General features: G+C 47.2%; 2 protein-coding genes across 11 annotated transcripts in view; one reads left to right on the top strand and one right to left on the bottom strand.

The window, feature by feature from the left end:
• The window catches only part of VAMP7 (vesicle associated membrane protein 7), a 26,467-nt gene extending 16,085 nt beyond the window's left edge, over positions 1-10,382 (top strand). For 4 of the 7 annotated variants that reach the window (XM_037408197.1, XM_037408198.1, XM_037408194.1 and 1 more), the window contains 4 exons: positions 1,750-1,840; positions 2,467-2,534; positions 4,720-4,812; positions 5,522-7,593. In XM_037408197.1, coding sequence (XP_037264094.1) covers positions 1,750-1,840; positions 2,467-2,534; positions 4,720-4,812; positions 5,522-5,590 — 321 coding nt within the window. In that variant the 3' untranslated portion in view covers positions 5,591-7,593. Of the gene's footprint in view, positions 1-1,749; positions 1,841-2,466; positions 2,535-4,719; positions 4,813-5,521; positions 8,974-9,137 lie in introns of those variants that run through there. The other 3 variants (XR_005107502.1, XR_005107503.1, XR_005107501.1) reach the window with 1 other exon arrangement.
• LOC119157342 (SLAIN motif-containing protein-like) overlaps positions 9,825-12,491 on the bottom strand; it is a 27,075-nt gene continuing 24,408 nt past the window's right edge. For all 4 annotated transcript variants that reach the window (XM_037408192.1, XM_037408189.1, XM_037408190.1 and 1 more), the window contains one exon: positions 9,825-10,994. In XM_037408192.1, coding sequence (XP_037264089.1) covers positions 10,937-10,994 — 58 coding nt within the window. In that variant the 3' untranslated portion in view covers positions 9,825-10,936. The remainder of the gene's footprint in view (positions 10,995-12,491) is intronic.

Below are 12,491 nucleotides of genomic sequence, written 5' to 3' on the forward strand. Positions count from 1 at the left end.
ATTCCTGTAACTTAAGGAGTTCAACCAGTGTGAGGCTGAGGGTGGAGGAAGAGATCACGTGGCAGTTCAGAGGTCATGCTCCCACTCCAGTGTAGCGCACGGATAATACGGAAAAGGGATGCTGCGCTTCCAGATAAAACAGTGACCGGCTTGGATAGCATGCCAGTCTCCTAGAAAAGCTTATCTCTGAGGAGAAGGTCCAAAGGAGCTGTTGCATTCAGTGCTGTAACCGTTAATTATGAATTGATATATGGGTGCTGTTAGGGTTAGGGACTGTTGCTTCCCGTGTTGTCAGAAATGTCTGCAAATCAAACACTTATTCAGAAGGAAACTGGGGTTTAAATAGCCACGTGTGTGATCCTGAAGTAGAGCAGTCGTGACCTAGTCCTGGCCTCAGTCTCCTTAGTCTGTTATTTGGGTAGAGATGCTTCCTGAAGGTCTTCAGATGTGCGTGCAGTGGCTACAAGTTGAGGAAAACAACAGTTTATCTGTGAGTTTTGCTGTAGAGACCCGTTTCCCTGGGTGAAGGTGACTTAAAGGGAGTGGGATAGGAGGAGCTGTGGCGAGCAGTGCTTGACTGCAAAGGACCTGTGATGAGAGCAGCGACTTAAAATCAGTCCAGGAATAGCAGAACTCGGTTAGCCAATGCTGACTTCACCTCAGTTTCGCTCCTTTGATTCTGCAGACACCGTGAGACTCCTTTTAACCTGGAGATGTTGGCTAGTGCTTCCCTCCCCTACTGGCCTCAACCACGCAGTCCTCAGGGGTTCACATGTGATCCCCAAACCAGGAAGAACAGTCTCTGAGTGAACTCCCTGTCACCACTGAAGGGAATTAAGGGTGAGGAATGATGGGAATGACATACAGGCTAGCAGCATGTCATGGTTTTGTGGCTTGCTTCTGTGAGGTCGCACAATGGAGTGTGCTTCTGTATGTACCTGATGAGCTAGCAGGTGGGCCTGCTCCACACAGACACTGACCCGGTGCTGGGGTATCTCACACGTGCTTTTTCCACCTGCTGTAGTACACCAGAGGGATTAGATATTGGCAAAGCCATCGACAAGTGCCAGACTGTAGCTAGGAGGTGGCACGTGAAATCCTCCTGGGTGGGTGTGATAGGCAGCAAACTGCCTCCTGGCTGCTTGTATCCTCTACAGGAAGAGCAGTTAGGCCACTCAGGACCGGCCATCCTCAGCATCTCCTGGTGTGGCGTTTCCAGTTCACAGGCCCTCCTCATCTTTGCTGGGACTCCCTGTGGTGCTCACCTACAGAGGTGGCTGCATGGCGTCATGCTTGTGAAATTGCAGGGCTCTCTTGACGTGGTCTAGAGATAAGTAGAGAAGGTCATGGAAGTGCATTGCCTTCATAAATAGATCAGAAATTATGTGTGGGAGTGGGACCACTGATGGTAGCCCAGGCGTTTAGTGAACCATATTTCACAGGTTCCTTGCTGCCAGTTGCTTAGACTTTCAAAGGGAGCTGTTATTTCTGGGCACTCTGGGGAGTTGCAGGCACCTGGCTGCCTTGCAGCTCTTGCAGCGCAGGAGCAGATGGGCATGTGTGGTCTGTAGGTGGCTGAGAAAGTCGGATTTTGCTCTTCTACCCCCTTACAAATGTCTTGGGTAATCTGAAAACTCACATTTATGTCTGTGCTGTTCTGTAGTGACCAGGAGTTGCCTTTTTTTGTCTTAAGGAACTGAAGTGCAACGTTGAGGGTCCCTGCTTTCACTGACTATTCATTTGTTACAGAAATACCACTCGGAGAGCAAGGGCACTGACCAGGTGGCAGAGACGCAAGCTCAAATCGATGAACTTAAAGGAATCATGGTTCGAAACATAGGTATCTGGCTTCCCCCAGTGCCACGCATGCCGAGTTCCTCTGGGCCAGAGCAGCCGTCCCACAGGGAGAGTTACCGAGAGAGAAGCTGATGGCGGGGTGGCCTCTCTTGGCAGAATGAACTGAGGAAGAAGGGGCTGGGGGAGCTCCGAGTTTGCAAGCTGTTACTTGTGTTGAGCTTGGCTGAGGGTGGCACGGGGGTGTGAGGAGTACTTGAGATGAACTTGCACAGCTTGTGATGGGGTGAAGCATGCCCTGATTTGGTCTGTTTGTCACTGTGGCTTTCCTGCAGCTGCTGTGAGGAAGATGCTTCTCAGTAGTTTTCTTTTTTCCTTTGTGTCAGACTCTGGTTTGGGTTTTGACAAGTCTGACCATTTCAAATAAAGGGTTAGATCTGGAATTAATCAAAATTGAGTCATCAGTCCCAAAACATAGCCTGTGGAGATGTGAGACTGTTCCTGAAGTACTGTTGGTTGGCAGTCTCTGAAAAGCTGAGAGTTACTTGATGTCTAATAAGCTCCTGGCTTGCAGTTGGGCTTGGGTATTGGAAGCAGCTTTTTGCACTGGGATTCTACCTACAGATTTGAATTTCTCTCTCTCTCTCTCTCCCTCTCTTCCCCCCGCCCCAGACCTTGTGGCACAAAGAGGAGAGAAGCTGGAGCTGCTGATTGATAAAACAGAGAATCTTGTGGATTCGGTAAGTCTGGGGAAGAATTTAAACATGGGGAAATAGTGTTACTGCATCAGGGAGCAGTGGAGGGGAAGACCAACATCTAGAGCCACTTTTAAGCACTTTTAAGCACTGAAGCATCTAGGTCTACAGGTGATCCTTCCCTGTGTCAGGCGCAAGTCATGTCTTATTCCCCCCTCCTCTTTACAGCTGTTTCACAAGCTGCATCCCAGCATTGCAGCTCCTTTAAGAGAATGATGGTATCCCATGCATCTCTGTTCTGTATCCTGCCAGTACCGGTGGGATTTGTGGGTGTCTGGAATGACAGGGAAGCTAAAGATCGTAATTAAAACTTCTCTCGCAGCCTGGTCTGAAGTCAGCTTGATGCAGGTAGAATGGAAACGTTAATCTGTAGAGTTGTTCTAGTATACCAACAAGGGAAAGTGTAGCTGATTTAAAAAAAAAAAATAAAAAAAAAAATGTTCCACCTAAATAGTCTGTAAAAGACTGTGGAGGTTTGTGGACTGTTTCTAAGTGAGAAAAGACTGAAAAAAACCCCCTAATGTAATCATAAAGCACTATGTTGTCTAGTAAAGTGTTGTACACTCTGGAAGCTTTTTTGTCTTTCCTCTGGGAATCCCGAGACCTGGTTCAGCATCTTCCTCTGCAGTGTCCTGCCTTGGTGCCCAGTTCTGTGGCACCTGACCCGCAACCCAGCAGAGGGCCGTGTCCCAGTATGGGGCTTGTGGGCAGCCAAATGTCTCAGCTGGCAAAAAGTATTTGTGCATTAGAGAGGTCGCAGAGGTGCTTGGAGCTTCCCCAGCAGGGAAAACTGTCCTCCAGCTGTCAGGTATTTAAACCTTACCACTTCCTCAGGTGGTGGCAAGAAGCAGTCCCAGCTCAGGTGTCATGGTTTAGGCAAATGACTGCAATTCCTTCAGCAGCCGGGCTGAATTCATGCATGAGTTCTCCTCGGGGGGTGTTGGATCTTGGAAACCACGCAGGAAACAAAAGAACGGGATATGCCTCCAGCGTGAACATCTTAGAGCCTGATGGCAAGTGTCCTGGGAGATCCGGGCTGAAGTTCTCAAACTTCAGAGTAACGGACTGTGTTTTGTCATTCCTGTATGAGCCTTGACCACCAGAATATTGTACATAAACCAAACTTGTTAGAACCCTCCTAGCAACAGTGGCAAGGGGCCCCTTTGGGGAGGGAGGTCTGAAGAAGCTGCTGGCCCTCTGGAGAACCAGCGCGAGCTGGGATGAGGTGTGGTGTCTGCTTCCAGATGGAGAAACTGCACGGCTGAGCAAGAGAAGTGTTCCCAAGGTTCAGGTGGTGGCTGAGCATGGAAATCGGCTTTAAGTCAAAATCACAGTTGTAGGGATGTCGTTGTGCTTGATGTAGCCTTATCTGAAAAAGCTTAGGGGGTGGTTTTTGGGGAAAACCTGGAAATAACCAGCAGAATGCCGCCAAGTTGGCTGTTCTGGGTGCCTCAGCCCTTCTCTGGGCAGGCTGTCCTTGGCGCTGACAGCCTGACGGGGGCTGGAGATCATTTGGTGACCGAAACCTGTTTTTGAATGGGTGGAATTACAGGATACAGAGAGAAGACTTGGAACAGGATGACCACAAGCTTTCCATAAAATGCAGTAAGCCCAGATCCTGGAGGAAAATGCTAGCATTAAAGGACTCGTCTAGCCCCTGTGGAGCTGCTGTCAGGAGTGGCAGTACGGGTTGTCTCATTTTGGCAGGTGTAGTTAGGGTAACAAAGTTGCATGTAATTGGTGATCAGATCAGTAGTTCCGTAAATATTTTGAAGCACTTCAGTTGCCCAAAGGTTGGAAGTCAAGTGAGAACCCAGCCAAAAGTACTCTAAGGTAAATAATTGGTGTGGGCAGCCTGTGGTGGGCTGTGTTTAATTCTCCCGAGCTGAGCCTGAGAAGGCACAGCCCCAGGCTGGTCCTGGACTTACCCTTAACGCTTTATCTTGCCCCTGCCATAGTGTGGGAGAGCTTTCTCTTAATGCCTGTTCAGCTTTGTGCCGGTGTAACTGCGGGAGTTAAACGGCTCTGGAGGAGATAATGGCAGCAGACTGGGTTGGTAGGGAAGTAGTGGCAGAGAAAAAAGTACGTGCCACTTCATCTGGCTTCCTGGGATGCCGCTTCCTTTGCAGCAGGTTCAGGAATTAATTACTTGGTTTACTTTCTCTTGTAGTCAGTCACTTTCAAAACTACGAGCAGGAACCTTGCTAGAGCCATGTGTATGAAGAACCTCAAGCTAACCATTGTCATCATCATTGTATCAATTGTAAGTATGGAGTAGTAGCCTTTAGCTCTTAAGTCAGGCTTAACTCCTGGAAAACGCCGATAGCATATTACTGTCCTTAGACCAGCACGTACTCAGCTCTGCGCTTGGAAGGGTCTTAGCGGTAAAACAAGGGGTTTGACGGTCCTGTGTGAGGTGGGGAGAGGGAAGCATTGTGTCAGGCAGCTTTTCTTGTCAAGGCAATAGGAAAAGCTTTCCAGACCATTCTGTCTAGCTCCTAAGTGCCCATTCAGAGCTGCCTTGCTAGCTCTGTTAGAAGCTAGGGTGTTGAGTTTATGGCTTCTTACTCCATCTGTAACGGCTTTGTAGGCCTTAGTCCTGTTGGTGTCTTGTTACTTAACTTTGAAGTAGTTTTTTTTCAGTGTGACAGTGTCCCTCCAGCCTGTAATAAATGCAAACAGTGCTAATGTGAGGATGCCAAACTGTAATTGCAGGTTAGATGTGTGAAGTACTTTGGCAGCACTGAACCCTGGTTCGTGTTTTACTGGAGGGCAGTTGCCATCCCCATGTTGCCACAAGGATGCGGAGCAGGAGGCACTGACATGAAGTCCTGTGGAGCATTTGAGAAGTTATTGAGGGTTTTGATAACCTGGGGTTTCTAAGCTCGTGTTTTGATTGCCAGGCCAAGTCAGCAGCTGACTGAATGATGGAAGTGAAATTCTCTGCTGATGTGGCTGTTGTCTTTCCCCAGGTTATCATCTATATTATTCTATCAGCTGCCTGTGGTGGGCTTGCATGGCCGAGCTGTGTGCAGAAGTAACTGGAGGCAGCTGGTGCTGGTCACTTGGAGATGAGAATCACAGGAGTGTGAAGAAGCAACCTACAGAATTACTTGTAATCTTTCACTACTGACACCTTCTCATTCTTCCATCCCTCCAGGACTTCGGACTTTTTTGCCTTATCACCCCAAACAGGCCCAGCTGGTCACTGCTTCTGTGCAGCTGTAACCTCAAGAATGGGCTGTTTTAAATTACTTGAAGGGTTGTTGGGGTTTTTTTGTTTCTTTTTCTGTCCCAACTACAGCCTTCTCAGCTGGGTGAGCGGTACATCCAGCTCTGGAGGGTTACGTGCATACTCATCCACGTGGCTTTGCACTTTCATGTGAGCGTGCACGTGGAGAACAGTACTGCTAGCAACTGGCCTACCCGTAGGGGTGGTGTCAGAGGGTGGGGAGGGACACAGTGGGTGTATGTGTGAATTTCCACTTTCTACAAATATTGGAGATCCAGGTGACTCTCCCCGCACGTCTGGCCTTGTGTGGTTCTGTAGGGCTTCAACACATAGAGGTTGCAAGTGCAATACTGGTAGTAACAAAAAGGATGGCTTTTGGGCTAGAGCTTTATGCACTGCGGGATGTGGGTGCTGCCCCTGTATGAAGTCTCCTGTTTCCTGGAGGCCTTTCTGCATGTGGTAGGAGAGGGTGTTGGGTCACCTCAGCATTTTGAAACGGCTGCCTCTTCATCCTCACTTCTTCCTCATCTCCCCCCGCTCCCCCCCCCCCCCTTAATTTGTGGCTAAATCAATACAGTAAAGGAGTTGGCTGCATATAGTTAAGGTTGCAGCAATGTATCTGCTTTCTCACATGTTATTTCTCCCGTTCTTCTTTTGAGGGTGGTCTAAAATGAATAGTAATGTTATCACTCGCTAAGGTGAAATTTGGGGCCAATCTGTTGATCTGGCTTGATAAGGTGTCAGGTCTCTGCTGCTTGTGCTTCTACTCTGAGGGTGTGCGCTAAAACCTGAGGGCAGAGAGGGGACAGAACGTTGGAGTTGACGGATGGCTAATTAATTTATGGTCTGAAGAAGAAAGGCTCTTTCAGAGGACGTAGTAACATTGTCCTCTGAAAAGAAGAAGAAAACCAAACCCAAGGCTAATAACCAAATGTAGGACCAGGTGTGCCGATGGTGGGCTGCTGTTGGAGGACAGGGACCGTTTGGCCTGCTGCTGGAAGCTGTGAGCGCTGTATTTCTGTCCCAGCTGGACATGTGGGTCATCGGGCCAGTCCTGGCTGACGGGAGCCAAGGCTGGTGCTGCCTGGGGCGAGGGCTCTGGCGGCTTCTCTGTCTTCTTACGGGCTCGTTTCCAAGAGAAGAAACAGAAACAACTGAAATCTCTTAAAAGCATCGCGTGGCCTACAAAGGAAGCTGCATCTTGTTGGCCCAGGGAAGCGGCTTCTGACGGTGGGTGGAAGCTGTCGAGGTGTGCGAAGGGGAGGCTTCGTTTGGGGACTGAACTTGAGCGCTTGGTTGGTGCCGTGGGCTCCCTGCGTGAGGCTTGCTGCCGGCGGGGCAGCGACGTGAGGCTGCTGCTCCTTCACGCGCTTTTCTTGGTGTATGTGACACTGACCTCGGAGCTTGCCAGCAGGTGCCAGATCAAGAGCTCTCCTATAAACTTGTGTGCTTCTTGGGATCTGTCCTCTGCTAGGCTGAAATTTAATTAAGGGTAATCAGACCTTGATATCCAGAAAGTGTCAGCAGTTCTGATCGGCAGCCATGGGCACTGGCATCTGTGTTGATCACATGTAAAGCTTAAAGATTTCCTTCCTCTTGCCTCCGACTTCTGCAGCCACCCGCAGTTCAGTGTACAACTGTGCATGTGTTAGGGATTGTCGATGTTAACTGTGTTCATTTCTATGATTTGTTGTCTTATGTACAAATACTTTTTAAAGAAAATACTTCCTTTCCTTTTAAAGGATGCACTGAGGCATTAGTGTAAAAACAAAGTTAACTTGATTTAAATAAAATTACTGTACAGAAAGCGGATATCCTTAGTTTTGTGAAAGGTGGGTCTAGTGCTAGACGTAGACTGTTGGTAGGAACTACTCTGTGAAGCCAGTGTGTAGCTGGGGGCCTGGGTCACGCTCTGGCTCCAGGCTTGGCGTCACCCCGCGTGGCGAGGTCCTGCTGTGAGCTGGTTTCCAGGGTGGCTGGGGAAAACCTCTCTGCTTTGGGAGGATTTTGGCTTAGTGAGGATGCAGGATGTGCTAGCACCTGTCACTGCTTGATGGGGCCTTATTTCTGGTGGTGAAATCTGCTTCTCTCTGTTGCAAACTGAGGCACCCACCGATGCTCCGAGACAAGGGGAGGCTGAGGGATGCGGTGTTCGCTTGGAGGGAGCACTTGTGGGAGGAGGGGACACAAAAGGAAGAGTGAGGATGCAGGCAGAGGAGTGGAGGTGTGACTTGGAAGTGAAATGAAAGATCTGTGTGAGAACATTTGAGAGCAGTTTCCAGTGATACAAACCCCCCTGTTCTTGAGGGAAATGCCCCATAACAGGTGCCTCCTCTAGGCAGAGCAGGGAAGAACCCATCTTTCTAGAAGCATTTCTCCCCCAGACTGACGCACCATCTGGCACCAGAGCCTCTCTGTAAAACTTTTGCGTAGCCCTTCAGCTGCTGAGGTGGTGTTGGGTTCCAGGAGCAGGCTCATGCAGCGGGATGAGGGGGTTGGATTTCCTCTTACACTTGCAGAAACAGTTTGAGTTCAGTTGATGGTTATCTTGGTTTGAGGCGAAGCTGCATTCTAAGGGCATCTGCTGGGGCTCAGGATGACACAGAATGTAAAAATCTGAAGGAAGATTCCTTGGCCTGAGAACGGCTTAAAAAAAGGAAAGGATAAAACTTTACCATCTCATGGTTCTTACAGAGCTGGGCCCTGCGCTTAGTGTTCCTGATCCACGGACCAAAAGCAAAGTGATCGCCCTCTCCTGAGGTGGGACAGCCACCTTCACGGGCTTGTACATACAATGCCTGTGAACCCTGGCAGATGCAACCTCAGATTAAGGCCCTGCTTAACTTTTTTCTTACTTCTCTTCAGCCTCTGGTCTGTCCAGAAATGTGTATCCAGATCTGTATCTCCGTAGACGCCCATTCTGCAGTTCTTCATAGAAAGTTAGTACATGCCTGATATGCTTTAACTAGAATATAACCTTAAACTATTTAAATACTTTTCCAGAAAGTTTTTGTTCTTTACCTAGCGCTAAATATCTGTGAATTACCCATTAAATAGCAGCTGTCTCAGCTTGGGAGTCTGCCGGGAGATGCAGGCATGCTCCTGCCCTTGGAACAGACTGCAGCAATGACACAAGGAATAGAGCTCAAACGGAAGCGTTGCTGGTCGTTTATCCTTCTGTGAACTGGGAAGGTAAGTTCAATGGGACCAGGTTGTGGCTCTTCCACTGGGCAGAAGTATTAGAAAAGAGCCTTCCCCAGAAAGGAGGAACCTAGCAGGACTGTGCAGAGCTTTACTTCATCCGGGGAGCAGGAAGCCTGCTGGTGTAAATGCTGTTGTCTCTGCCTTTTTCACAGGTGGGAGGGGTTTGTATCCAGGGAATAAGCAATGGCTCCAGCTCAGTCTGGTCTGTCTCCTGGCTCCACTGTACTGGTGCTGGTAACAGGAACTGGCCCTTCTGCCCTTCAGCAAGGCTGAACTGGCTCTGAGATCTAAAAAGCTGCTCTGAAGCAAAACGGGTTATTTCAGCTTCAGAAAAATAACGGCATACAGCTGTATCTTATGCAGCTTACAATAAAACATTGATATAGAAAGAAACCCTCGCTCCTTTTCAGTTCCTGGCTTGCAGGGGCCTCTCTCAAGAGGTGACAGACCCAGTCTGAAATGGGAAGAGAGGGTTGGTACCCGATTGTTCTTTTTTCCTTTCTAAAGCAAACCTGATGGAGAAAGCACTCTCTGCTCTAAGGCACCTGCGGAGCTTCCTACTCACTAGTGTCATTTTGTGTATTTTGTTGTGTTTAGGCCACTTGTGGATGTTCTAGAAAAGATGTGAAGTGAGTGCTGTGAATTAATTTTTTCCTTTATTAGCACCCCCCTCATTCTTACAAAATCTAAGGAAATTGAAGGTAAATATCGATACTTGCATCATAAGAGACTTCTGGACCAAGCATTAAGAGCCACAGTGCAGCCGCAGACGGCTGTATAGGGCCAGGCCCATCCTGAAAAGCCGCATTCCCAGCACAAAAACCACTCAGAAGTCAGGCTTGCTGTTTGAATAAAGCAGCTCTATTTCAGCACCATAACATTTTATTAAACTACACTATCAAAATCACATTGATGGCAGGGAGAACATTGCTATCGGTGCATATTTTGTGTACTAAGACTGTATCCATAGCATCCAGCACTTGCTGAGGAAAAAGGACACTGAATCCTTCATATCCAAAGAGACAGTAAAAACTTCTACAAAAATCAGGGCAGTTAGGAGCTAGTTAATAGAGATCAAAGAGAAACACTTCAAGTCAAATCAGTCAGGGAGGGTTATTTTTAAAAAGTTTACTTGTAACTGGTGTTCATTAACTTCCTCATCTGAAAGATGAAGATGCTGATAAACAGCAGTTTTTAAATAGCATCCGCCCTCCCTGCAACTGCCTGTTCACAAACCCACACAAATATTGTGTACTGCCCCTTCACTTGTGAACTGTGATGCACACACTTGAATACAACACCTTGAAGTGTACTACAGTTATAAAAACCTGCTTCATCTTCTAGAACAAACAATAAAAAGTAGCAGAAATACATTCTATACAGAAGTAAAAAAAAAATATAATCAAAACCAAACAGTTGAGTTTCAGACAAATTATTAGAATACATCAGGTTGCATTTAAAAAGTCTTAACTTCTAACAGCTATATACCTATTTCTAGTCTCCCCAAGCCACTGCTATGCAACACACCACAGCAGCAGCTCCAACCTGCTTTCTGGCACAGGCGGGACAACCAGCAGCCTTTTGAAGCAAGCATCCTCCGGAGCAGGTCACGGCAGAAGTCTTCTCCTGTGACAAGCCTTCCGAAGGGCTGCAAGTAGAGGTTTATATGAAATAAGGCTATTTTCAGTCTTCGTGTGAAGACTCGTATTTCAGTAACGTTCAGAAGAGTGGAAACGCAGTAAAGCGGCTGGCTGTTCCACCCAGAAGAGGTCAGGCTCTTGGCAGAATAGCAGGTGGTGAGGATGGTTTGTGTTCAAGAGGAGAGGAACTATATACATCAGTCTGCAGTGCAACGGGTCTCTGGTTTCAATTTCAAATACCATTCTTACGCCCAGCCAGCTGGGGATCTGCTTCACAGAGGTGTCTGGCAGCACATCAGCACTTCGGGTTGTCAGTAACACCCGTCCTTCCACGAGTCATCCTCGGTGGTCTGTGCTGACTGAAGAAACCTGGTTTAAGACACACACACACACAAGAAGTCACTAACAGCTACAAGCAGCAGAGCCCCCAGCGACCTGCTGAGGTGCGCAGGGTGCCTGCTGCAGGGTTTAGCTTAGATGGAGCTTTGCAGCATCTGGCTTTGGACAACGTCAACATCTGCCCACCTTCGGTCAGCAGCTGCAGTCACATGTGCACAGGCCATGCACCGCACCAGCAATTTCAGGCGGTTTAAACTGTCACCAGGGACATATTTATCCTGCTCTGCTAAGTTATTAATATTGTTGGACTCAGTTATGGGAAAAACCCGCAAGAGAAATATTGTTTCCCTGCAAATATGACTAAACACATAAAAAATAATCAGGTTGTATGTAGAATACTCCTACAGATCAAGAGGTCAAAAGTTCCCTTTTGAATTTTTTTAATTAAGCAGATAACATTTTAATTTAAGGCCACAATGGGACATTGAAAGTCAACAAGTATTAATTGCTTATTAGTCTGATACTGAATCAACTTAACTTCCCTCAATCGTAAAAGTTTACGCTATCATTGTACTGCAAGCAGGTGTAAAAAAGTAGCTTTTGGCAATTTACCACACACAAAAGCACAGCAGATGCCTTGGAACGGGAGAAGACCGCACTTTGCCACGATGGCATAAAGCAGTCTGTGCATACAGTTGTTAACAACCATCTTGGAGGTTTTATTCTTTAGAAAAGAGATTAGATTTGTTCTAACTGAACAGCTCTTGCCTTAGACTGTCTACAGACTTCAGCTATCCACTGTCTAAATATTTAGGAAGCTAACTGTAAAAGCCAAAAGCTAGAAATACATGTCAAAAAGGAAGTCCAAAAACCCCATTAGTCTTTCTGATTAAGATGCAGCCCCTAAATCAGTTCAGACCTGTGCAACAAGACAAAAATTGTGCTTTTTTGGAAACCACTACGTATGTTCTGCTTTCACCACTGAATACAGTTACTATAATGATACAGAATTGTGCTGAAGACAAGCCTTGTTAATTTGTCCTACTTTCCAAACCCTTCTAAAATCTTACTAGACCTTGGACAATGCCCACCTACAGTACTAAAGACTTAAGGAAGAAAGAAAAAAACCCAACCATCAAACTTATTTTGCCAGTAACACAGTGGGTCATCTGGGAAGATTATTCAATTAACAGCAAAGCTAGGTTATTAGTCCTGTGGAAGAGGTTTTTCCCCTCCCAAACCCAGACGTCTGCGCCAAATAACTACCTACCATAATATTAATTTCTTACAGAAGTAAGTTTGAGCCTGTGCCACTTCATTTTCCTGGATAGTTAGCTTTGTTTAAAAAAGCCACTTCTTTTTTTTGAACAGATGTAATACTACACAGTGAAAAGGGGTATCTCGCCCAGAAGCCAATGAGTCCCAGCCTGCTGGTTCACACATACTTTAACAGAATTTAATTGTAGTGTTACTTAAAAGAACTGCAACCCTTTGCTTCTTGACTGGGGGGCAAAGTACTTACATCTA

Source organism: Falco rusticolus, chromosome 14, assembly GCF_015220075.1.
Source record: "Falco rusticolus isolate bFalRus1 chromosome 14, bFalRus1.pri, whole genome shotgun sequence".
Classification (NCBI taxonomy): domain Eukaryota; kingdom Metazoa; phylum Chordata; class Aves; order Falconiformes; family Falconidae; genus Falco; species Falco rusticolus.